Below are 27,451 nucleotides of genomic sequence, written 5' to 3'. Positions count from 1 at the left end.
TCTTAAGATCCTTCCTCGCTACTCTATATTCCTCACGGGCCCTGTCTGAACCTTGCTGCTTACACCTTATGTATGATGCCTTCTTCTCCCTAACTAGTTGTTCCACCTCTCTCGTCACCCACGGTTCCTTCACCCTGCATTCCTTCTCTGCCTCACCAGGACATATTTATCCCTAACATCCTGCATAAGATCCCTGAACATCGACCACATCTCCATAGTACATTTCCCTTCAAAAAGGACATCCCACTTTACACTCCCAAGTTCTCTCCTTATAGCCTCATAGTTCGCCCTTCCCCAATTGAAAAACCTCTTGTCCTCTCTGCACCTGTCCCTGTCCATGACAATTTTAAAGGTTATGGAGCAATGGTCACTGTCCCCCAAATGCTCACCCACCAATAGATCCTTCACCTGTCCCGGTTCATTTCCTAAAACTAGATCTAGCATGGCCTTCCCTCTAGTTGGCCTGTCAACATACTGCGTCAGGAATCCCTCCTTGACACATTTAACAAATTCCGTCCCATCTAAAACTTTGGCACTAAGCAGGTTCCAGTCTATATTTGGGAAGTTGAAGTCTCCCATTATAACAACACTGTTATTTTTGCTTCTCTCCAAACACTGCCTGCCAATCTGCTCCTCTATATCTCTACTGCTACCGGGGGGCCTACAGAATACTCCTAGTAGAGTAACTGCTCCTTTCTTGTTCCTTACTTCCACCCATATGGACTCGAGAGATGATCCTTCTACAATATCCATCCTTTCCACAGCCGTAACAGTGTCCCTGACCAGTATCGCCACCCCTCCTCCTCTTCTCCCTCCTTCCCTATCCCTCTTAAAACACCGAAAACCAGGAATATTCAATATCCACTCCTGCCCTGACGTCAGCCACGTCTCAGTAATAGCCACAATATCATAGTCCCCCATACATATCCAAGCCCTCAGTTCATCCCCCTTATTCCTGACGCTTCTTGCATTTAAGGAAACAGTCCATCTACCTTACTACTTTTATAGCCTGTATTCTGCTTCTCCTTCCCCAAAGCCTCTCTACCTGTTTGATCTGACTTTTCCCCATTCCCTTCTTCCTCTGACCTACTCCTCCGGTTCCCATCCCCCTCACAAACTAGTTTAAACCCTCCTGAACCACCCTAGCAAACCTAGCCGCAAGGATATTGGCCCCCCTTCTGGTTCGGGTGTAACCCGTCCTCTCTTTACAGGTCCCACCTTCCCGAGAAGAGATCCCAATGATCCAGAAATCTAAAACCCTCCCTCCTGCACCAGCTTCTCAGCCACGCATTTATCTGCCACCTCCTCCTGTTCCTGCCTTCACTATCACGTGGCACGGCAGCAATCCCGAGATTGCTACCCTTGAGGTCCTGTTCCTCAGTCTTCTGCCTAGCTCCCTGAACTCACTCTTCAGGACCTCATCCCCCTTCCTACCTATGTCGTTGGTGCCAACATGGACCACAACTTCTGGCTGCTCTCCCTCCCGCTCAAGAATCCTGTGGACCCGATCAGTGACATCCCGGACCCTGGCACCTGGGAGGCAACATACCATCCGGGATTCATGCTCACTGCCACAGAACCTCCTGTCTGTTTCCCTGACTATCGAGTCCCCTATCACTACCGCATGTCTCTTTCCCACCCTTCCCTTCTGAGCAGCAGTACCAGTCCCAGTGCCAGAGACCTGGTAACTGCAGCTAGGCCCCTGCAGGTCATCCCCCTCAACAGCCTCCAAGGCGGAAAACCTGTTACTGAGAACAGTACCCTGCTCTGTCTACCTGCCTGACTTCTTCTTCCTCTTCCCTCCCCTGACAGTCACCATTCTATCTGCATCCTGAACCTCAGATGTACCTGCTCTAGGGGGGGGTGACTGCTTCCTGATGGACCGTGTCTACATAACTCTCTCCCTCCCTTATGCTGTGCAATGTTTGTAGCTGTGACTCCAGCTCATCAACTCTGAGCCGAAGTTCGTCCAGCCTCAAGCACTTACTGCAGACGTGGCCATTGTGGACCGCAGCAAGGTCCACGAGTTCCCACATCAAACAGCTGCCAGCATGTGACCATGTCCTCCATCTGACTACCTCTTTTTTTCCTAGTTAATCCCACCTACAAATCTATAATAGACAACAGGTAAACCTTACCTTTACCTACTTACCAGCTACTTACCCTCCTTGCCCCTTTACACCGAAGCCCCTTGAGCCAAAGCCCAACCACTCTGCTGCCTCTCACTCCACTGCCTGCTCCGACGCTGCCTGCTCTGTAGGCTGTTTGCTTTTTTAAGCTTCCCGCACCGCACCTGTGCAGTCCAGCCCCCACTCGACTAGTTAGAAAAAACTTTAAAATCACTTACTAAAGAAAGTTATAAAAATCTAACCCTCTTGCTCTGATACATGGTTACAAACCCAGCCTGTTCAACCTCTTCTAAAGAGTACCCGTTTCCAGGTATCAGTCTAGTAAACCTTCTCTGAACTGCTTCCAAGGTGTTAACATCCTTCCCTAAATAAGGAAACCAATACAGTACATGGTAGTCCAGATGTGCTCTCACCAATGACTGAAGCATAACCTCCCTACTTTTGTATTGAGGTTCCCAAGCAATACGCAATAATATTCATTTAACTTTTCTGATTTCTTGCCCAGTGAAATTGGGCCTTCATGAAATTAGATGGGCATATGCGTGCAGTATTCACACCAGTCTCTAACATTTTTCTGCTCGCAGATGCATACTTAGTCGAGTCACGGGGTCTTTCAGCAGAGAAACAGGCTCTTCATCCCAACGACTGTCAAGCACCTATTTGCATGAATCCTGCAATAACCTCATTTCATTCTCCCCACAATCCCATCAGCATCTACCAGATTCTCCCACCCACTAAGACATTAGGGGTAATTTACAGTGGCTAATTAACCTATCAACTTGCACATCATTGCAATGTGGGAGGAAACTGGAGCACCCGGAGGAAACCCAACGGTTGCACGAAGAATGTGCGAACTCCACACAGACTACCGGGAATCAGGATTGAACCCTGATCTCTGGAGCCAAGAGGCAGCAGCTCTATCAGCTATGCTGCCGGGCTACCAATAATGTCATTATTCATTGAATATCCATTTGGTACAAATGACAATGATAAACCAATAACAACACCAGTTTTCAACTTTACCAACATAAATTGGAGTTTTTGGATACACATTACAGCCTTTGCAAGTGATTTATGTCAGATACATCCAAAGAGAACAGTCATCCAGGAAAGCCCACACAATATTAAATTCCTTTGCATTCTACAGCACTGAATAATATTCCCTGACTCTAATATCAAAGGTTTGATAGGAGTTCGCTGTATTTCCTAATGAGTGACTCCATGCTTAAGCGACCATGACCTTCTTGAGTCAATACCACACTGCAAATCTGAATGTTGATTGAGATCATGAACACTTGGCGGTGAGTCAGCAGTACAACCACAGCTGACCTTGCACAGAGCAACATGCCCTGGTGAGTCTACACCCGTCTGAGGAAGGCCATGCTTGTGATTGAAGGACTGTACCAAAAGTTCACTGGATTGAATGGTGGGACGGCAGCTTTGTTGTATGAAGAGAAGTCCATGTTCTCTTGAGTTTAGAAAGATGAGTAGCAACCCTTTGGAACAAAAATTTGACTGGGATTGAGCAAGTATATGTGGGAAAGATGGGAAGAGATTCATCCAGCCAATTTCTAGAACGAGAAGGTTGTCATCTTACAAAACACTGACACAAAAGCATTAGATCTGTAATCTTCAGAGCACAGGAGAATGAGGGGAGATCTTAATAGACCAAATAAGATGCCAAGGGTGCAATACAGGGTAGATGTTAATATGTTTTCCCCAAGTGAGAGTCACAAATACGGGCATATGGTTACAAGATTAGGGGGCAGTCATTTAAAACGGGACTTCCTTGCAGTGGCTGGAGTTTTCTACTCCAGAATATTGCTGAAGCTGGATCACTGGAGGAAGATGCATATTGAAAGGTCAGGGAACTGAGGGCTCTGTGGAACTGCAACAGAAAAGGCATTGAGGACTGGAGCAGATCACTCATGGTCATAATGAATGGCAGGGCAGGCTTGAGGGACTGAGTGGCCTAGTATTTACTTCCCTTGGCTGGAGTGTCCAGACTAGGCATTTCTGTCATTAAAAGGGTGTCAGCTACTCATTGCAGAGATAAAAAGAAGCTTATTCTCCCAGATGGGAGTGAATCTTTGGAATTCTGTACCCAAGGGGGTTGTCAAGGATATTCAGGAGAGAGATTTGATCGATTTTTAGTTGTTAAGGAATCAATGGATATTAGTTGGTACAGACAGTGTGCTAAAATGAAAGATAGCAATGGTTATTGAATGGTGAAGCAGGCACTCCTGCTTCTGTTGGTTCTGTTCCAACTCACCTGGTGAGATGTCAGTGCATCATGTGCTAATGTTTGTTCATTGATATCAGAATTATCCCCACTCAAATATTATGTGCAGATAATTAGGAGATATAAATAGATGTAGACAATTTATCTAGCAATTGAGTAACATTTACAAAGGCTGCCCAGAATATGTTCAGATTTCAGTATCAACTAAAATACTGATTATCGGTTATAATTGAGTTCAATATCTGGGTGACATTAATTTAGCATTAGTTCAGGTATCTGGCAATTCAATGATGTTGGAACAACAGTCTGCTGATTACATTGGGTATCTGTACATGTGATAAGGAAGGTCTCAGAACTTCAATAACCCTATCTTAATGGTCAAATGGCTCTGTTAATGGCTGACCTTTGCTGTTTTTATTAGGTGCCAGCTCCCTTGCCCAGTCTGAATCTATCATGTGCTCTCCTGATGCTCTCTCTCACTCTGCTTTAAATGTCCCACCTGATCCCAGAGAGGCTATGTTTAATAACGCACGTATTGCTCTGGTTAGTACGCCCAAACAATCTGATTTGAACTACAACCTCATTCCTACCGTGAATTTGCTCTTGGACTTGGAAGATTGCTTATCCACATCTGCTGGGTGGAGGTTGTTCCAGCTCTTCCAGACATGAATGGGTTGGAAGGTGTGTGGTGGGCCGAACACCCCCTTTAAATTCAAGGAACGATCCCTTTCCATTCAATTGACCAATTTAACTGAGGTTGCCAGAAGAGGAAGAATGAACGAATTAACTTCCATCTCACAACCTCAAACGACTTTTAGAAATGACGGCACTATTGTCATGTCAGTTCATCTCTTTTACTGCAGATCACTTCTAACAGCCGTTAAATACATCTCTAAGTTAATGAGGCCCAGAAACCTGGACAGGATATATGATGTTTCTTCTACCAGCCTTGAGGAGCAGATAAGGCATGACATTTATATTCCTCTAATGAGCTCCCTCAGGACCGATATCTACAAATTGGACCGATGTTTGCTTCAGTATATAGGATTTAATTAAGCAGAAGCTTGGTTTTGAGGCTGCTCTTTGGATTCGGACAGTCCACAGGGTCTTTCTCCTTGCTGGGAAAGTGATGTCCCAACTCAAACAGATACAATTTAGCAAAGAGGCACCTAAAAGTGAAATAAGGTGTGACAAGTCACCACCCTCTTTCTATGGATTGATTGTGCTTGAGTGTCACCAACTTGGGCTAACATCACTCTTGAACACTATGCGAGAAATCGGTGGCTTGAATTTGCACCAAGGCATGTTTTCTTTGGAATTCACTGCTGCCCTCACTGGAATGCTTGTCCAGCCAGTTTCCAATGTGTATCTTATTACACTGTTGTCTGGCTTGGAAGGATTCAGAGAGAGACACCGCATGGAACCAGGCCTCCAGTCCATCAACCACCCATTCACACTAATCCTATATTTTGTACTCTCCTCACATTTCTCAACCGCTCCTCCTCCCCCCCCCCCCCAAAAAAAAGATTCTACCACTCACCTGCCCACGAGGGGCATTTCATAGACACCAATTAACCTACCAACCTGCCCGTCTTTGGGACGCCGGAGGAAACCAGAGCACTCAGGGGAAACCCACATTGTCACAATGAGAATGTGCAAACTCCACACAGACCACACCAGAGGTGAGGATGAGGTCTCTGCTGCGAGGAGCCGAGTGAAAGGGGCAGACTTACTCTGGGTAATATGGAACTTGTGGGATGTGAGCTGCAGTAGCTGAAGTGTGTTGTGCAGTGGCAGGGACATGAATCTTAAGGCACTGCAAGAGCTGGAAAAGGAGATCTTAACGCTGGGCTTGCCATCATTCTTCTGAAGACTGTGCTGGTGATTGGGGAAGGATAGGTGGGTCTTTGTGGGGAATTGGCTTTGGTGTTATAGTTAAGTGTGGTGTGTGTTCAGTCCATCCAGTTCCTGAAAGGACTAAGGAGAAAATTGTCAGTAGAGTATCCACTCTTCGAATAACACATAGAGCACAGCGAGATTCCTCAAACAGCAATGGGTCATAGGGACTGGTTAATCGGTTTTAGTGACGTTGGTTGAGGCATCAATGTTGGCCGGGACAGCTAGGGAACTGTGGTGCTTATTTTTAAAATAATCCTGCAGGATATGTTTATGTCCACCAGAGAGGGCCTTGGCTCACCTCTGCATTGAATGCAGGTCATTGATGAAGCACCTGAATATATTTGGGCCGAGGACAATGCCCTGAAAAACCCCTGCCGTAATGTCCTGAAACCGAGATGTTTGACCTCCGACAACCACAACCATCTTCCTTTGTGTGAAGTATGACTCCAACCATTGGACCGTTTTCCCCTTGAAGGACAATGACTTGAATTTTACCAAAGGTTCTTCATGGCAAACTCAATCAAATGCCTCCTTCACATCAAGGATAGTCACTCTCACCTCACAATAGACATGGTTGTAATTAGGTCTGGAGCCAAGTGGTCCTGGCAAAAACCAGGCTGGACATCCCTGAGGGGGATGTCAAGAGTAAGTGCTGCCTGGTGGTACTGTCGATAATGTTTTCCATCACTTTGCTGATAATTGAGTGGCAATTAGCCCAGATTGCACTTGTCCTGCATTTTGTGAACAGGATATACCTGGGGAGTTTCCCACGTTGTCGTAGATGCTAGTGTTGTAACTGTACAGCTTGGATAGAGGTGCAGCTAGTTCTGGAGCTAGTACTACAGCTGGGATGTTCATCAGTACTACAGCTGGGATGTTGTCCAGTCCCATAGCATTTGCTGTTTCCAGTGCTCTCAGTCATTTCTTGATATCACATGGTGTGAACGGTGTTGTATGGAGACCATCTCCTGTGATGGTGGGGACCATGGGAGGAAGCAAAGATGGATCATCTGTTCCGTGCTTCTGGCTGAATGCGGTTCAAAGTGCTTCAGCCCTCGCATCCTTCATGAATGGGATGTTCTTAGAGCCTCCTGTTCCATTTAACTGTCCGCCACCATTCATAACTATATGTAGTAGGACTGCAGAACTTCCAACTGTTGGTTGAGACTGTTGAGCTCTCTCTTTTACATGAGCTTTTGCTGCTCAACACACATGTAGTCCTTTGTTGCACCTTCATTAGGCTGGCAGCTCATTGTTAGGAATGCTCCGTGTCTCTCCTCGCATGCCCTTCACTGACTGAACCAGGATTGATCCCCTGACTTCTTAGTAATGGTGGGGGGAGGGATATACTGAGCCACGAGGTTACAGATTGTGGTCGTTGTTTCTGCTGCTGCCGAAGGTCCACAGTTCCTCATAGACGCCCAGATTTTAGAGCTGGAACTGTTCAGAGTCTAACCCAGTCAGCATGCTGTAGTACCGTAGAACATGATGGAGGCTGTGATGAGCTTGTCTCCACAAAGACTGTGTGCCGGTCACTTCTACCAATGCAGACGATGACAAATGTGTTTGCCACAGGTAGATGAGCAACCAACAAGTCAAGTAGGTTTATCTGTCACGCTAGTTCACTCATCCTATCTGCCACAGACACAGTCTGAGGGAGATGTCCTTCAGGACTCGGCCAGCTGGGTCAATGGTGGCGCTATCAAGCCACTCTTGGTGGGGGACGTTTTAGTCTGCCTCTGAGAGTACATTCTGTGTCCTTGCTGGACTTGATGCTTCTTCCACGTGATGTTTAACATGGAGGAGAGTTGAGGGAGGTGGTAATCCAGAGGAGGTTTCCTTGCCCATGTTTGCCCTGATCCCATGAGACTTCATGTGGTCTGGAGTCAATGATTCTGTTAGTGCAGCCACGTCAGACTGTTGCGCATTGAACAGCTCTCCCACTTTAGACAGCAGTAAGCAGACGAGAAGTGACTTTGCCATGTCCGAATGCCTTAGTCGATACCTGGTTGTCCCTCCAGTTTTACTATTCTCTTGTTTGAGTGTAGCAGTAATGATATAACTGAAGAGCTTGCCAGGCCACTTAAGAGTCGACCACATGGGGTGAATCTGGAAACACGTACAGGCCAGACCGGGTTTAAGGATGACCGATTTCCTCTCTTGAAGATCATTTGTGAACCAGATGGGTTCTTACCAAAGTCGAGTTTATTGTCAGATGCACAGGTACGTGTGTGCACAGGTGTAATGAAAAACTTACAGCATCATCACAGGCACATAGCATCAGATAAACAGCATTCGCAAGAAAAACATAAACACGATTTTTTACAAGAAAGAACACAATTAGAACAAAAAATTCAGAAGTTCTTATGATAATCTAGCAGCTCTTGTGCTCATCATTGCTGATTACCCCCGCTGCAGCTCTGGTCCAGGTTAGTGATTGGGGTGAATACATTGGAGGAGTAGAAGAATGGGAGCGCTGTGATGCCGGGCTGTAAGGTTACAGATGTGGTATTGTACATTCTTTGCTGCTGTCCCAGAACATTGCACGGATGCCCAGTTTTGAGCTGCTATATCTGTTCAAAGTTTATCTGCCACGGAGTCGACGGGCTCAACGGCATCCCCCCATATTGGAAGAAATATATGAACGTACCTGAATTTACGTTCCACAACTACCGTGGTAGTGGGATTGAAACTGGATTATTAAAGTGGATTTCTGAATTACTAATCTGGTCATTTACCGCTAATGCCATATTGTATTCCTGTTTTCCTCACACAAGAAAAACTAATCCTGGTTCACATTGTCTGCTGCAGAGTGTGGATTGTTTTGAAATTTATTAGTTTCTCATCATTAATATTAAACAATATAAAATAATTTGTTTAGGAGGCACGCTTATAATGCAAATATATTGTAATGACAGATCATAGTTACTGAATTAATGAGTCTGACACACAAATTGCCTGCAGTTATGATGCTGCTAGAGGAGACTACTTAACCAATTGGGTCCATGCTGACTTCCAGGGAGCAAACCCATCAGTCCCATCCCCCCTCTGCTTATTCCCTTGCGTCCTTGCAACCTGTTCTCTCTCACATACGTTTGTGGACCTCCCTTTGCTTTTTGCTATTAAACCTGCATGAAAGTAATTTACAATAGTCTGTTAATCTGGAAGCACATTTCTGGGATGTAGGTGGAAACTGGAGCATCCAGAGGAAACCTACACTTGCGCAGAAAGAATATGCAAACCCTCTGCTGACAGCTCGGAGGTCAGTTTTGAACCGGTGTCCCTCGAGCCTGGGGCAGAAGCATCAAATGCTGCACCACCCTGCTGCTCTGTATTCACCTGTCCATCATAACTTTGGTTCAAAGCTAGGAACGGCATTATCACATAAACCTGGATCAAACATATCATCGGGGACTTGCTTAACTCCCTGATAAATCATTTCTTCAGTTAGCTGGTGTTCGTGAGAGGTGTACGTTCCATAAACCGAGCAGGTTGCATCTCTGCTTTCTCCGACAATCTGAATTATTTGGAGAGGCAGTAAGCAAATTATATTTTCTGCTGTTAAACATTCAGCAACATAAATATCTCCGACTTCAAGGTGAACTTGTGTGAGTGGAGATCCCCAAGGTCAAGATAGAGATGCCTCTATGGACACTAGTCCCATTGAGAGGATCAAATGTGTCCTGGATGACTGGACATGCCCTCAACGAGGTGCATTAAAATAATTCTCATGATGAGCTCCTCTATTTTGGTGAAATAAGACCACATGTTTCTGGAAACGCACGTTAGGTCTGTTACTCTTACAAATGGAAAGCAACAATCTCATTTTCTGTTTGTGGTTTCCTTCAGTACAAGTTATAACTGTGATTTCACTTCACTCCATTTCTGTAGATTGGATGCAAAGCTGCTTGCACAGCCTGGTAACTTGAAGAGACACCACATGAAAGTTCTTTATTTCACTTTGTGTTTGCAAGTTCTTCCAATAGCTTTCATTTGAAAGTGACATTTGTTGCCAGTGAAGGAAGATGAGAACTTGTATTTTCTCTTTTGCTGAGCTCCCGCTGTGAGCCACCCCCTCCCAGCCATTTTCACTGTTTTGGTGTCAGGTTTATTGTACGTGCTGTTTTTCCCCCTCCTGTAACTGGAGAGTGTGGATTTGGAGTAACCCAAGAACAGTGAGATCAGAGCTGAAAGGCCAGCATAGATCAGCTATGATCATATTGAGTGCTGGGGCAGGCTTGAGGGCTGGTCCTGCTCCTGCTCCTATTTTCTTGTGTCCTTGCGTGATGAAATCATTGTCACCCTGATTTTTGATTTCTAACAAGTGAATGGGATCAGGATTTTGTTCCTAGTTTCCACAGAAGTGATTCTTGATATGGAAATAAGTTACTTTGAAATGTTGGGGTTTTAAACAAAGTTCATTCACACAAGAATTGCTTTAAGTGTGCTAAGACAATGCTAAATATTGATGGACTAATTTTGAGGTTGTTTCTTCAGAGTCTGTGAATGTTAAACAATTTGTGAATCTGTCCTGATGACTCTCTCACTCCTCCTGTGTTGGGAGCTCCCTAGACCCAGGCAAACTTATCAAACAGAAACAGTTAGGGCAAGCTTTTGACATTCCCAGAGAAAGAGGATAGTTTGGAGTAGTGAGACTTAATGGAAGCAAGACAATCCGTTGATACGGGGAAGTACGGCATATTTATTATTTTTGTATTTTCCATCCTTGCACATGCTGGTGAGATTAGTAATTCACACAGAAGACAGGAACACTACAGTGCAATTAGACATTGGGCACTACAGACATTCCCCTAACCAAGAAGTTCAGTGACTTGAATATTTCCTCAGTATAGCAGGTCAAGTCATGACTCTTCATTTGTTAGTACGTGTAAAATCTTTGTGCCACAATTCCGCAAGCAAGTTTTCTTTTAATTATAATGCCAGTGAGGAGTAATAGGAAGCTGAGAAGGCTTCATGCTAGACTGCTTGAATTATTTAAAAGGCCTTCTAGTTGAATGACAGATTCCGTAAGAACATAAGTGATAGAAGCGGGAGTTGGGCCATCCAACCCTCGAGGCTGCTTTGGATTAATATCACAGCTGATGTATCGAGCCCATCTTCCCAACCAATCACCAGACCCCATTGATTCCCTGAACATCTTAAAAATTCTGGCAACCTTAGTCTTGCATGTGCTCAACAACTAAGTGTCCACAACCCCCTAAGGACAGAGATTTCCAAAGGTTTACAACCCATTATTCTACTCATCTCATCCTAAATTTTTGTCCCTTTGTCCATTGTCCCCAGTTCTAGATTTTCCATCCTGAAGAAGCAGCTTCACAGCACCTACCCTGTCAGTCCCTCCCAGAGTCCTGTCTCAATGAGATCCCTGTCATCCTTCAAAATTCCTTACGCTAATCCTCCTTGAATTTTTCTTTTCATTGCACCACTTCTTCATCCCAGGAACTAACATATTGAATCTACTGTGCACCATTCCAAAGGTAGATATTTTCTTCTTTTGGATGGTGAATAAATCTCTGCTCGCTACTTTAGGTGCTGTTTAATTGCGGCAAGGTTTTCTTTATTCTTGTATTCTGTTGTGACAAACATCAACACGCTGCTTGCCATTCTAGTTGCCTGCTATACCTGTAACTTTACATTCTGTGTTTCATAAGTCTGTACACCAACTAGTTTTCACTATTTGAATAATCTTCTGTCTGTCTTGCCTTACCAAAGTGAATAAATTAATATTTACTCATATCATACTCTATCTGATACCTTCATACCCACTCACTCAATCTGCCTACATCACAGCACAGAGTCTCTGTGTCCTTCACACAACTCAATTTCCTATCTTGCTTTGCATCTTCAGCAAAGTTGGATTAAATGCAATCTTTTTATCGAAGTCGCTAATATAAATTGTGAATTCTATTCCTGAAGGCTTTGCACAGGAGCAAGCACTTTTAGCTGTTTCACTGCTGGTATTTCAGTTTGAGCTGTTGAATTAAGAAAGTTCTACCCTCAAATCATAAAACTCTTCGAGTAAATTTCCTCTGCTGTCCGAGGTCCGTGGTGAACAATGACTACCGAACATGCTGAGTACTGAATGAAACTGCTCAGCAATAATTGAATAACATACAGAAGATCCACCTTCATTTCTTGGTATGCTCTGCATTAGCTGACCTTTGCTGTGATTGTATTGGATGTATTAAGAACTGTTTCCAGAATGTTAGGATAAAGAATGGAACTTTGCATCAATGTTTCGGTGCACTATGTTGTCCTGCTCTCTGGAAGATGTGTTGAAATGCAGGGATACTTGGTGAACGTGAGACTAGATTTGGCTGCAGTGAAAGCAAACATTTGTTGGAAGTACTCAGCATGTCGGACAGCATCTGTGGGAAAACAGTGTTAATGTTTCAGGTCAATGACCTTTTAATAGAACTAGGTTGTGCTGTGGCATCTTACACCATTGAATTGTTAGCTGTCCAGGATCTTGCATGAAGAGTGATCACTTGGATGAAGTGCTTGAATGCTGCAGATACTGGAATAACAGGAGCTCTGAAGGTCCTGGAACCTCTTCATAATATGTCCATTGTTGTCCCAGCTAAAATCGGCTCATTTGGAAGACATCAAGAATTGAAGCTGGGATTTGTTCTGTGTGGCTCAATGGAAAGCTGAACAATTTCTTATTGGAATCAACAGATGGTATTTGGGTTAGGGAACTAAGATACGTGAAGCAAAGAAGGCAAAACAGGGTGGAGATTAGGTCAGCCATGGTCCAGCTGAGGGGGGCAACAGATATAACAGGCTGAATGGTTTTACTGCCGATCCTGCAGTGCTGATGATGCTTGAGAATGGTTCCTCACTGACTCGGATCCTTCAGGAGAGGATTGGCAGGAATGATTAATGGTACATGGACAACAAGCAAAGTGATCATTTTTTTCCGCCCCTTTGCCCCAATGCACCTCATTCCTCTACTGATGACAATCCGTTGCTTTGCTCATCTTGAAGGTGCAGTGGTGCAGCTGTCTCACAGCTCCAGCGACTGGGTTTAATTCTGATCTCTGGTGTTCTCTGTGTGGGGTCTGCAGATTCTCCCTGTGACCGTGCGGGTTTACACCAGGTACTTGAATTTCCTCTCGCATACCAAAGATGTGCTTGTTGGCAAGTTAATTGGTGACTGTAAATTGCCCCTAATGTAGGTATGTGGTAAGAGAATTGGGGTAATGTTAATGAGCATGCGAGAGAGAATAGGTTACAGGCAAATACAAGGGGAAATGGGACCCATGGGATTGCTAGTGTAGAGTTTATTGGCTGAATAGTCTCCTTTAGAATCATAAAGTCATAGAGTTGTACAGCACAGAAACAGGCCCCTCTGCCCAACCCATCCATGCTGACCAAGGTGCCTAGCTGAGCTAATCCCATTTGCCTGCATTTGGCCCATATCCCTCTGAACCTTTCCTATTCATTCACCTGTCTAAGTGTCTTTTAAATGTTGTTATATACTGTACCTGCCTCTACCACTTCCTCTGGCAGCTCGTTCCATATACTTGCCACCCTCTGTGTGGAAAATCTTACCCTTTGGGCTCCCTTTAAATCTTTCCCCTCTCGCCTTAAACCTATGCCCTCTAGTTTTAAACTCCCCCTGCCCTGGAGGAAAAGACAATGTCAGGAAGAAAGTATGAGATTTGAGAACACCATCAGCCTTGTGTGGCAGCTTGCAGAACAGCTTGGATGTTCTGGCAGAGAGATGAGCAGAACTGGATCCAAGTTTGTGAAAATTGCTCTTCACAAGTGAAGGATGCTTTGGAAGCAGTGGCAGCAGTTTCAAGTGAACCTTCTGAGCTAGAATTTTTGAAACGCAGTGTTCCAGCATCTGCAATAACCCAACATAAGAACCTGGCGTTAAAACGGTGCAGTCACAAAAAGTGAGCAGATTATTGTTTCCGAGGTGCTTTATTTTGGTATTCCGAACCAACAGCATCCAAAAGCAGTGAGCAATGTACTGTGTGTACATCACTGAAATCCTAATTCGCTTGCTGTGGCTCCCTGTGGCAAAATTTAAATCAGCAGAAGTGGACCAAAAGACCACTCCATATTCCAAGGGGTGTGGATGTAGCACTCGAAGCTTGTGTTCCTTGCGGATCACGTGAGCTGCAATAGCGCACAGGCTGGCAGTGCAATCCGTGCAGACCTTATTGACTGTCAGTAAGACTGTAGGACTACCTTGTGATTCACTCAGCCCTGCGTTGGGGGAAGGATGTTTAATGTCGCCCCTTTCTGCAGATGGTTAGTGGAAAAGCTAACGTATCTAGGCCAACTTGCTTCTGCATGCTGCAGGGCAGTTCCAAGCATCGCATACATGCCAAGGGAATTCACTGGTAATCTAGTTACAACTCTTCAGCCTCCTGTGTGATGACTCATGCAAATACCATGCTCAGATCACATTGAAATTTTACCCCTTGGGCCCTGAATTCTAATCTAGGCAGATTGTTTGTGATTAAACTCTCCTTCCTCTCTGCAAATGGATTGTGAGTTTGGGCAGAGTTCCCAGTACAATTTTGAGTGTATCCAACCCATATTGTGAAATTCTTAATTGCCAACTCATTCATATGGAATAAGCATCGATTATTTCGGAATTGGAGAAATCCAGACTGGCATAAAAACTGGCGCTCCTGTGGAATTGAGATCAGTTAGATGCCAAATTTCCCGCCAAATGTGAGGTGTTGTGCTTTGGGAGATCAAATGTAAAGGGACAGTACACTGTTAATGGTAAAACCCTTCACAGTGTTGATGTACAGAGGGATCTCGGGGTCCCAGTCCACAGCTACCTGAAAGTGGCTGCACAGGTTGATAGGGTGGCAAAGAAGGCCTATGGCATGCTTGCCTTTATTAGTCGAGGCATCGAGTTCAAGAATCAGGAAGTTGTGTCGTAGCTTTATAAAACTCTAGTTGGGCTGTACCTGGAGTATTGAATTCAGTCCTAGTCGCCCCATTATAGATAGGATGTGGAGGCTCTGGAGAGGGTGCATGAGGTTTACCAGGATGCTGCCTGGATTAGAGGGCATGTGCTATAAGCAGAGGTTGGACAAACTTAGGTTGTTTGGAGGCAGAGGGGAGACCTGATAAAAGTTTATAAGATTATGAGAGGCATGAATAAAGAAGACAGCCAATATCTTTTTCCCAGGGTTGAAATGTCCAATACTTTGGAGCATATGCATTTAAGGTGAGGGGGGAAAGTTCAAAGGAGATGTACAGGGCAAGTTTTTTACACAGGCAAGGTACTACAGAGGCGTTTAAGAAGCTCTCAGATAAGCACATGAATGTGCAGAGAATGGAGGGTTATGGACATCGTGTAGGTAGAAGGGATTAGTTTAGTTAGGCATTTAATTTCTAGTTTAATTTGGCACAACATTGTGGGCTGAAGGGCCTGTTTCTGCGCAGTAATGTTCTATGTTCTAGGTGCTTTAGAGAAAGAGTGCTTTCCACTACAATGGTCATTAACTAAACAGACTTAAGTCTTACAATAAGATAAACATTTCCAACTACTCCAGTAGAGAGTAGTTTACCATCAGCAAATACATCGATGGAAGTTACTTCATACATTGTGAATGAGCTTTTCAAATTAGAACACAGTCTCATTTACACACTATTGAATCAGATAGAATGCAAGGGAGCTTGTTCAGACATTGTCAGATCTGGAAATGTATTCTGCTGACACTGTAGCAAGGTTGGAAATAGCTATTCATCATGACAGTACTGTCATCTTTGAGCATGAAATTTTCACCCACCTTCCCAAAGTAGTGCCATCAAGAGTTTTTGGATTCCAAGCCAAAGGAGCAAATCTAATCTCACTGATGTTGTCATGCTTGTTAACAGCTGCCTTCAACAGAAGCAAAAGAAGACAACATCATAATCACATCTCTCGAAGCATTTTGCCGAGGAGTTAATGTAGCAACCAAGATGCACAAACACCGAGTGACATTGAAACCTGCCTCCCTGACCCAATCTTCCGATTACATCCTGATAAGGTCTGAACAAGTTGCCTCAATCCCAATTCCAAGGGAGCCTTTGTTTGTGAGCATTACCCAAATGTACTAAATTAGTAGGGTGTGATGACTTAACCATCAGGCATCTCCGTGAGTTGTTATCACTTAGCTAACCTGGACAGTTAAAGTGACACAGGAGAGGATCTGGATTTTGAAAAGATTTCCATTTGGCCTTCAGAATAGTGGACAGACCAGACAGACTAGACAAATGAGCAGGGGAGATCGGTCAGTGCTTTGGTCAAGTCAGAGCAGAGATGCTGACTGGTTGGCAAAATTGGATTGTTGTACCCTCCCAGTTTAGAGAATGCGGGACAAATTAGTTTTTGACACACACCCCCAAAACTTGCACATTTTGCCCACTCTCTCATCTTCTGAATGAAAAATACACGTCCTACACATGTTGGAAAATGCATTATTTTCATTCTGATATCTTGGGGAAGGACCATTTATTTCTGTATGGACTTGAAGACATTTATTGGGACACTATTCAACTCTGAACAACATTACAACTCTCCAAGTCACGCCTTCATGCTGGGTGTGCTGGAGAGTGACCAACTTGTTCGAGAATGATGAGGTCTACGCTATGAAGAGGTGTAATGATGGAGGGTTCAGGTGTCGGTGCACTATGACCAGCCATCAAAGGTGATGCATGTTTGCCCATCTGCTGAACAATCTTTTGCCTGTAAATGCCTTGCTTTGGAGAAATCAGACTTGGACTGCTAAACCACAATGTTATCCAAGGACATCTGATACCTAAGCTGATATATGCACAATCCCTACCCTGTTTGTAAGAAATGATTGGAGTATTTTCACTGATAGACATGTTGTGATTCTGTTAATGTTGATTTACTAGTAGAAATGTCCTTGGTCATCGTTACATTTCAATCACCACCTATTTTGTACAAACACACGGGGGCATTGCAGGGAATGAGAAACAGCATTCGACCTGCTCTGTGTCATTCTCTTGGGTCTTGGCCCTTCAAACAGCCTTCACCGTAAACAAGCTGGTCATTTATCTCAGTGTTAGTTTTGTAAGCGAAATCGCCGTTTTGTTTGCCCCCAGCAGTAACTGTTAATCCGCCTTGAGAGCTTTGGGATATTTCTGATAAAGCGCTACATACGTAAATGTGAGTTGATCTGAGCTGGGTCACTCCCTATTTCGATAAGAAGGTGCCCTGCTTACAGCCAGGCTGAAAGGTGCAGTATATTTGTTGTCTGCATCTGTGGGGCCTGGTAGAGCGAGAGAAGAAACAGCTCAGGTTATGCATTGGCATTTTATCACAGCATGTGTTGTCGCTGAGCCAAGCTGTGTGGTGTTGTGTTCCACAATGACACCATTTACTAAACAAGCAAAGTTGAGGAGAGACACTCAGATACGTGAGTGTACTTGCAACTGCGTCTCACCGACAATTTACAGGAAGGGGTGGATTTTGGAAGGGGAAGGGAAAGAAGATTTTACGGGAAGTACTGGGTCATGGTCCTTATTCTGCATTCTTGAATATATTTAAAATATTGAACAAATGATTTTAAGATGCAAGAGGAGCAAGCGGCACCAGTGGTCGATCTGTGGCATGAAACTTAAAAGTGCAAGCAGCCTCCTGATTTGATCTCCATGGCAACAGGAAGTCCAGAGCTGTTGTGGCAGTCGTCTTGGCAACCAAGCATGCTTCCTTCCAATGGACTTGCATGCAGCTTGCATCCAAGCTCTGAGAGGGATAGTTGAGATTGTGGAATATTTCACGAGGCTTGGCACTAGGTTCAGATTCGAGCACTTGAAAGAAACACTAACCGGCTTAAATAATTAATAACAGAATCAGAGTGGAGACTGAGAGAGCTGAAAGGTCTCTGGTTCTGCAGCCAGAGTTTGTCATCTCTACGTTCCTCCCTGATGACGGCCAACGTCGAGCAACTTGAGCAATGTCAATAACATAGCCCACATCTCCGAAAAACAGAATTGCTTTCACGTTCGTAGAGTCACACAGCACAGAACAGACCCTTCTGCCCGTCATGTCCATGCTGATCATCATTTGTCAGGACTTGGTCCATGGCCTTGCTGATTCACGTGCCTATCTAAATGCCTCGTAAATGTTCCCAGTACCTGCTTTCCACCACCTTCTCAGACAGTCCGTTCCAGATTCTAACCACCCACTGGGTGAAAAAAATTTTTTTTAACGATCCCTCCTAAGCTTAAACCCATGTCCTCTGGTCTTAAACACCTCCACCATGAACATAGAACAGTTCAGCACAGGAGCAGGCCCTTCAGCTCACAGTCTTTGCACCGACCACGATGCCAATCTAACTAATCCCTTTCGCCTGCACACGCTCCATATGCCCCATTCCCTGATTGTCCATCTGTCTGTCTAAATGCCTCTTGAATGTTGCTGTCATGGCTGCTTCTCCCACCTGCCCTGGCAGCACATTGCAGGCACTCTGTGTAACAAAGAAAATTCTTGACTTGCAATTCTCCTTTAAACTTTCCTGGTCTCACCTTAAATGTATGCCCTCTAGTATTTGACATTTCCATCCTGGGAAAAAGAGTCTACCCTTTCTGTGCCTCTCATAATCTGATATACTTCCATCAGGTCACCCATCAGTATCCGACATTCTGGAGAAATTAAAATTTTTGTCGGCTGTAGAAGCAAAATTTAGTGGCAACGCTGTCACTGAGATGGTGCAAGCAGTTTGAGAGAGTAAATAAACTATAAACTGTGTTATAAAGTTTCAATGTTGTCTCAGATTATCACTCCGATTCATTCAGTCCGGTAGGATTGGTAACACAGTGGTTGTTACAGACCTGGTAATGCAGAGGTCTGAACTAACAATCATGAAGACGTAATTCAAATCCATCACTGCAGCTGGAGAATTTAAATTCAACAGAGTGAATAATCTGGAGCGGATGGTGCCACGAAAAGCTGCCATGAACTTGCTCATTGTCATGCAGCCTGTTTCATTGATGTTTTTCAGGGAAGGAAATATTCTGAGATCATCTAGTCTGTAGCTGACTCTGGGGCCCACGACAATGAAGCCAGTGGAACTGAATTTCAGAAGCACATTGTGTAGCTTCCAATGTTTTGGTGCATTTACTGCAGAATTCTACCCCAATGAGTCCAGAATTGATTGACTTTTATTGTCTAATTGGAAGAGCATCATCTCCATAAACGGATACATTGATAGTCACAATACATAACACTTTGCCAACTCTGCTGCTTTGGCAACATCATCACTTTATTACCCACAGGCTTGATTTTCCAATGCTCTCCTGAATGGGCTTTCCCTCCATAACCTCATTCAAAACTCTGCTGCCATTATCCTATCTCCCACTAAAAGTCCCATTCACCATGTAACAAACTATAGCTGCTATTTTGACAACATTTTGATTTAAAAATTCTCTTATTCACTTTCAAGCGTTCTCATGGACTCCTGTCCCTCTCTCTCCCCCCACAATTTCCTCCAGCCCTGCACCCAGCAACATCTCCAGCTCTGCCTTCTCGTGCAACAACTGATCTTTATTGCCCGATCCTATGACCACTTTTATTTCATTGAAATATACACAAGAACTACAAAAAAGAAATGTGTGGCTTTCTTTACATTCATAGTGTGATTCATTCTACACATTCGTAGTGTTATCGATCCTATACATTCTATGCGTGAGCACATTCTATATACAGAGCATTGCTGTCCATGTGGCCCCCCTTCGGGGGGTATGTAGACCTCAGTCTGTGGAATTCTTTCCCGAAATCTCACTGTCCCCCCCACCCCCCCTCGCTCTCTCACTTCTCTTCACGATTCTCCTTATATTTTGGCCAAAGTTGTCACTTGTCCTGACATCTTGTGTGATTCAGAGATGCATTTTATTCAGCAACATTCCTTTGAAAGGTCTTCAAATTGTTGCTATGTTAAAGGCACTTCATGAACATGTGACATTCAAATTAGGGTCAGAAGTAGACCATTCTGCCTCTCCAGCTTGCTGCAGCCTTTCGTCAGGCTGAATGTTGATCCAACTGTAACCTCAGCTCTGAGTTTCCACCTTCCCCACCCCCAGTAAATCTTCATCTCTTTGTTTCTCAAGAATCTATCCACCTCCACCTTAAAAATATTTGGACTCTCTTCAAAGAATAATGGAAGCAGATCTCCAAATGCTCGCAACCCTCTGAGAGACAAAACTTTGCCCTACCTTTGCCTTAAATGGGCAACTCTTATTTTTCAAAAGTGACGCCCTGTCTCTAGATTCTCCCACAGGAGAAAACATCCTCCTCATCTACTCTGTAAAGACATCTCAGGATGTTGTAAGTTCCAATGAAATCCCTTCTCGCTCTTCTAAACTTCTGTGGATACAAGCCTAGCCTGTCCTTCTTTCTCCTTAACCTGCCCATTCCAGTAAACCTCCGAACGGCTTGTCATTGTTTTACTCCCTTGACAATTAAATTTAGCACAAAAAAAAATTTAAAAGAAACAGTCTACTGTGACTCAGAGCTATAACTTTCCTGCAGAACAAAGGGTCTAAAATTCCAATAACTCGCCTGCATTATTTGCATGACGTGTGCTTTGATTGTAGTGCAGTGTTGCTACCAATGTGCTAAATATGACCGATGACTATTTTTCAAGCCATGCAAGCAGTAACTGTTAATTTGATCTATTATTATCATCTTGCAAGTGCACTAACCTGCAATCAGGGGCACTGAACAAAGTCAAATGCTGTATTTTTCCAGGGATTGGAGGATCTTTATTGCTTTGGAAATCACAGTCCAATTCTATCCAAGAAAAGCAAAGGCCTTGTCTGTTTGTGCTCCTGACCGCAGTCCTTATTGTGTTGACTTTATTACAGTGCAGGCTGCCTTTATATAAATTGCCCTATTCTAGAGTGGTTCCACAAAAATATGTTGATAAACTGTTTGTTTGAAAAATGAAGACTGATATTTCTTGGGAGAATGTCTTGAGTTTTGTGTCAACTTCTAGATTCCATCTTGTGTCATGCTCCAGCAAAGAATAAACACGTGACCTTTGCTTTCAGATTACCAACGGCTGATGACGGTGGCTGAGGGGATCACGGCTCTTCTCTTCCCCTTCCAGTGGCAACACGTCTACGTTCCCATTCTCCCGGCCTCCCTACTGCACTTTCTCGATGCTCCAGTTCCCTACCTGATGGGCTTGCAGTCTAAGGAACCCAATGACCGGTCCAAGTTGGAGCTTGCACAGGAGGTAAGGATCTGAGCTTCGTTCCACGTGCAGTTGGCTGAGTGAGGCAAATGCATTCAGCGTAACGCCGCCAGAAGGGTGGTCAGCAGGGGCTGGTGAAATACTGGATTTGGGCTGATTGGGAAGGCTGCAGTGAAAAGTCAACAGAATTAATGTTCTGGAGAACCAAGGAGCCTCCTGATTTACAACCATATGCTGTCAGCTCCAGTTTCTTAACTGTCCCACCACTGGTTTGTGGTGCTAAGCTAATCATTATAATAACTCGGAATGGAAGTGCGTGTAGGCCATTTGGCCCTTCTACCATTCAATAAGATCATGGCTGATCTATTACCTCAGTGCCATTTTACCTCAAATCCATATCCCTTGATTCTCTTAATATCCAGAAATCTATCCATCTCCATTCTGAATATACTCGGTGACTGAGCCTTCACAGCCCTCTTGGGTAGAGAATTCCAAAGATGCACACCATCTGGGTGAATAAATTTCTTCTCGTTTCTGTCCTGAATGGCTGACTCCTTACTTTAAGACTGGAATCCCTGGTTCTAGACACTGTAGCCAAGGCGTTATCACCCTGTTTCTACCCTGCCGTGCTTCTTTTGTATTTTGTATATTTCACTAGTACTACCTCTTCTAAACTTTAGAGAGCTTAGGCCCAGTTTGATTAATCTCCTTTGGGACAATCCCCCCCGCTTCCAAACCAGGAATAAATCTGGAGAGCTTTGATTCAACTCCCTCTATCACAAGTAAATGCTTCTTCAGACAGCAAGACCATTCCAGTACTTAATATTCCATGTACACTCTCGTCAAGGTACTACATAATTGGAGCAAGACATCTTATACTCTACCAATTAAGGCCAGCATACCATCTGCCTTCCTAATTAGTTGTTATTTCTGCACGTTAACATTCAGTGATTCATGTGCAAGGAGACCCAGGGTCCTCGAAACACCAACACCTTTCAATCTCTCTCCATTTCAAAAAAAGTACAACGCTTTCTTTTATCTTATTTCTACCAAAAGAGTTTGACTTCATTTTTCTGCCTTGTATCCTATCTGCCATATCCTTGCCCATTCTCTTAACCCTGCCTTTAGCTCTCTGAAGCCCCTCTGTACCCTCCTCACAGCCCCCATTGCCAAACAACTCTGTATCATGAGTAAACTTGGATATTCATTCTCAAACACATCGGTGCCTTCTCCCGCACAACTGTCTTGTGGGCAGCACACTGAGGGAATGTAAATTTGTTTTCTGTGGACATTTATTGGCAGCCATTTTAAGGGTTTCCTATACAGTGTAAGAACTGAGTAAGAAAGATTTGCCACCTTCACCTTTACAATTATAATTGGGACAGGTCAACAGCCCCTCACTTGTACAAGGAAGAGAAGCATTCACGATCTCCGTACATCATCCTCATCAAAGTGGGTACTCTTTTAAAGCAAAGGTTAGTGGAAATCGTGTCATTCGCTCTCTAAGATACTGGAGGATAGTTGGTAATTTAAACCTATAGCGGTAATAAAAGCAGGGAATGCTGGAAATGCTCAACAGGTAATTTATTTTTTTAAACTACATTGTAAAAAGCAGCATTTCTTAGCAGCTTTCTCTACAGAGGCAAAGAGATTCTGGAAGCTTCCACACTGAAAGGTGCCAATGTAGAGTGAACACTCAGTCACATGCTACAATTCTTAAAGTGATACCACCAATATTGCTTATGTTACAGAAACCTAGAACTTACATTCCCCACCACTCAACCAACCACAAAACAAAAGCAGATTGAAATTTTCCAGATTTGGATTGGTGGATCTCTAAGTAGGGATGTGGCGGGACATTGATCAGAGGTTGTAATTGAAATTGGGTCCTGATCAACTGTGAACTAATTAATGAGCCTGGAATGGGTTAAAATCTCTACAGCTGTTCCTATTTTGAGGGATTGATTTTCTCAAAGCCCAGTTTGGTGACGCACCTTCAAAGCTTTCTACCCTGACAGTTGCACAACTTACTAGATGAAGAGACTCGATGGTGGACACTGGGTCTCATCCTTGATATTACTGTTCCATTGGAGCCATCACCCGGCTCTTCAGCCATTCGCTCTGAGGTGCAATGATTTGCTGGTAGGTAACGTACTTATTACACCTGGACTGTATTGCAAAAGCAGTATCAGTACCCACAAGGTTAATCGATTAATTCTAGTCATGATTAACTGCCGCTTGTCAAAATTCTCAGGTTTGTTCATAACTGTTAAGCATCTCGTTGACTGACTATTTTAGGAGCTGATGTGTGAGGTATTTTAAGTAGCACTGATTGTCTTGAAATTTTAACCTTTCAATGCAATGGGGCTCCTAATGTAGAGAATATGGTACAGAGCAATACACTGAACCTGGGAATCTGACGATCTGCATCTGGCTCATCAAGTGATGTGTGTTGCGCTTCCTCTTGACTCACCGGGGCCCCGATTCCTACTCTGTCTTTAAACTCACCAGATTCTCTGGAAAATTTATTATGATACAGTGCGACATCTTAAAAAAACGTGAGCTAAGGTTATGTAAGGTTATTAATGGGAATAACATCCAATAGTATGCAAAATCTGCGAGTCCAGCACCACAATGTCACAGGCATGCCAGACTGATAGTCCAACCTTGGATGTTATGCTGAGGATTCGCATGGCGTCTTAGCCGGCTGTCAAAGATTTTGTGATGCTGGAGTATTTTCTTCCAGGTGTCTTGGCCAGCATTCCTCCCTCAACACCACCAAATAGCAACGACTTTGTCTTTATGTTTGCTGACGTAAGTTGATAGTCGTGCTTTTCCTGTAGTGGACTGTGTCTCAAAAAGCAAGTCATTAGCAGGGAACCAATCTGAGGCATCCCAAGGATGTGATCAGGTGTCATGTCATGCAGATTCACTTTTTCTTGCTGCCAAGTGCACTCACCAACCAAATGAGAGCGGGGCACATCAAGAGTACTTGACATTCAGAACTCAATCCCAAAATGATGTTAAGGCAAAATGTGAATTGAAAATGTTTGAACAGAAGTTGATGAATTTTTATAAGGCAAATGGGTGAAGAGTTACAGAACCAGGATGGGTGAGGGAGTTCCATCATTTTGTTTATGATCCATTTGAATAGCAGAAGAGCCTCGAAAGGTTTTTCCCATTTTCCTGTGTTTCTGTAACCACTACCCTATTGTGTTAAGAAAAAATGCAGCTGAAGGAATGAAACAATTGAAAATAAACCCAGACTGGGAACAGACAACCGCATATCAAATGTACATGATCCCTTGAAAACAGTTTACTTCATCAGAAATATTCGACTCTTGTCCCTGTGTGTGTGTGAGAGAGACATGATGACTTGCTGCCCAAATTAAAATACTTACAATTGTCGGCTGGTTATTTCATTGGAACACAGACTTGTCCAGTGGCAGCCTCTACTCCAATCCAGTTTAATTATTTTTAGAATCCATGTCATGTTTAAGTGAAAATTTCTTTTGAACTGGACAGCTATGATCTTATTAAGTGGTGGAGCTGGACTGAGGAGCCAAACAGTTTAATCCTGCTCCTAATTCATATGCTTTGCATTTAAATAGCATGTCTTGGAAAGAGTCAGTGAAAATGACACTTCAAACTGTGTCAAGGCAAATATAAGTTCCAGCATTGAGCCAGTTGTTGGCCAGCGGTGAGTTGGCAGAAATAAGCTGGCAGTGAGTATTCCGGAAGGAGTCGGCATTTGAATTTGTGGAGATCTGTCACCCAATAACTTGCAGCTGTCTCAACAGCTGCCAGACTTGTGAAAGTTTCCACACATCACAGGGCTCATTTCCAAGTGCGAATTAAACAAATAATAATTGTGTAAAAATAGACTGGAAGTCCAAGATCTAAGAAAAAATAAGCACATCCGTCCCCTTGCTCTAAGGTGCATTTTTGCATATGGTATAATCTCTGGCCAAAGCCTTGCTGCTTTTTACCCCTACTGATTAATAGGGATTTTGATAATAAACTCCATCCCTGTACCTTTAGTCCCCCCAACTCTTTGTCCAGTAGGGAACTGAGCTCCACAAACCAGGAGCATCTGGAACTATTTCCAGTCTACACTATGCTCAGTGATCCTTGGATGGAGGTAGGAATGTTACAGTTTTTGGGGATGAAACAACCTGGAAGGACTCCCAGTTATGATTGAGGCTCCCACTGGAAGTGCTTACCTGCGGATTACGTGAGCTCAGTGTCAGGCTGTCTGTTGTCACTTAACCTGCCAGCATGTGATACCAAACTCTATACTTTTAAAGCCCATTCAGCCAAGAGACCAGAGGGTGTCTGGCACCTGTCCAGCAAGAGGGAAGAATGGATTGAATGAGAGATTGATTGTCTGGTTTTGTCCCATGTAAAGATTTCCCTGTTGACAATTTACTTCCTAACTGCTTGATATCATCTAGCCTAATTATTGATAAAATTGTAGCTAATTTAATCTGTGACATGCATCAGTGTTCACCCCAGTGCTCCTTGTGTTGTACTGTATACTGGCAACAAAGACTTCTTTGATATGTTGAGTTTACAGCTACATACAATGCTAGAAACTGAGCGTGAATTGGATCAATGCTACACTCTGCAGTGAAGCCAGCTTAGCTCCATGCGGAAGCTTCAGTGTGCATGCCTGAAGCAGCAGTAAGCCCACTGGGTGACTGTTACAGGGATGTTGCTGCCTGATGACTCTCTGAACTGTACTGCAGTCTGTGCTGCCAGTACATTTATTTGCTCGTCTGAAAAAAATTTTCGGAACAGAAGTCACTGAAGGTCTGTCTAAATGTTGCATCATCTTGTTGATCCACTGTAGTTGTCCCTGTGTTCACAGCCAAGCAACAAAATAATCATTAACAAAATAAAGATCCATATATTGTACATTGGATTAAAAACAAGACCGAATATGAATCTGGAAGTGACAATACGTGAGACTACTCCAGGCAAGCCTCGGAGTTGTCCTTGTGTGCTCATGGACCCCTGCTGAGTTCAATGACCGTGTTGATCTACCCAATGTCAATCGGTTTGCTTCAGCTAAGCTGCCAAAGGTTAATCAAAAATATAGTACATTCATTCGCAAATCAGGAGCTTGGGCCAACACCATCCCCAGATCCAGGGCTGGTGGGGTTATTTATTCCAAGCACGTGATGCACAAGCACAGTCACTGTTTGAAGTTTTAAATTGAATAGTGTGCCAGTAAGAATATATAATGTGTGGCATTGATTTTCCAAGCAGTAGCATTCTATGCTGCATCAGAATACAGTACAAATGTGTATTTGCAGCATTACACTGAGCATTCACTGTGTGGAAGCCCCTTTAGATATGTACACTCTGCAGGCCATAGTTTAGGTCCTTCAGTGTCCATCCAATGCAGGACACAGTGGTATCAGAACTGCCACACACCTGAGCAGTTGTACAGGGGGTTCGCATTGGTTTTGGGAAAGGCACTCCCACACCCAGCCTTCACCTCCCACCTCAATATTTCCTTTCACACTCCAGGCCCAAGATTGGATCAGGCTTTACACTAGGAGGCCTGCACAAAGGTCTTTTGCTCATAACCTTCCCCCTTGCAAAGAATGGACCTCACGCAGAAACTCAGCTGGTTGTAGGAGAATGGCAGGCCGTAGAGAGGGACGATCGCAGGGGAGATAGTGGCAGGGGCGGGGAATTTGGCCAAGGAAGGACATTTTTAAAACTGAGATGAGGAGGAATTTCTTCACCAGAGAGTGGTGAATCTGTGGAACTTGTTGTCACAGAGGGCTGTGCAGGCCAAACCATTGGGTGTATTTCAGGCAGAGGTTGATAGGTTCTTGATTGGTTAAGGGTTACGGGGAGAAGGCGTGAGAATGGGGTTGAAAAGACGATCAGCCATGATGGAATGGAGCAGACTCGATGGGCCGACTGGCCTATTTATACTCCTATATCTTATGGTTTTATAGCTA

General features: G+C 43.9%; 1 protein-coding gene across 4 annotated transcripts in view; it reads left to right on the top strand.

Moving 5' to 3' along the window:
* The window catches only part of LOC127578365 (DENN domain-containing protein 5B-like), a 235,198-nt gene that overhangs the window by 131,898 nt on the left and 75,849 nt on the right, over nt 1–27,451 (top strand). For 2 of the 4 annotated variants that reach the window (XM_052030308.1, XM_052030307.1), the window contains 2 exons: nt 21,328–21,515; nt 22,859–22,948. In XM_052030308.1, coding sequence (XP_051886268.1) covers nt 21,328–21,515; nt 22,859–22,948 — 278 coding nt within the window. The remainder of the gene's footprint in view (nt 1–21,327; nt 21,516–22,858; nt 22,949–27,451) is intronic. The other 2 variants (XM_052030309.1, XM_052030310.1) reach the window with 1 other exon arrangement.

The sequence above is a fragment of the Pristis pectinata genome, chromosome 15, assembly GCF_009764475.1.
Source record: "Pristis pectinata isolate sPriPec2 chromosome 15, sPriPec2.1.pri, whole genome shotgun sequence".
Lineage (NCBI taxonomy): Eukaryota > Metazoa > Chordata > Chondrichthyes > Rhinopristiformes > Pristidae > Pristis > Pristis pectinata.
This window is presented reverse-complemented; position numbering and strand designations above follow the sequence as displayed.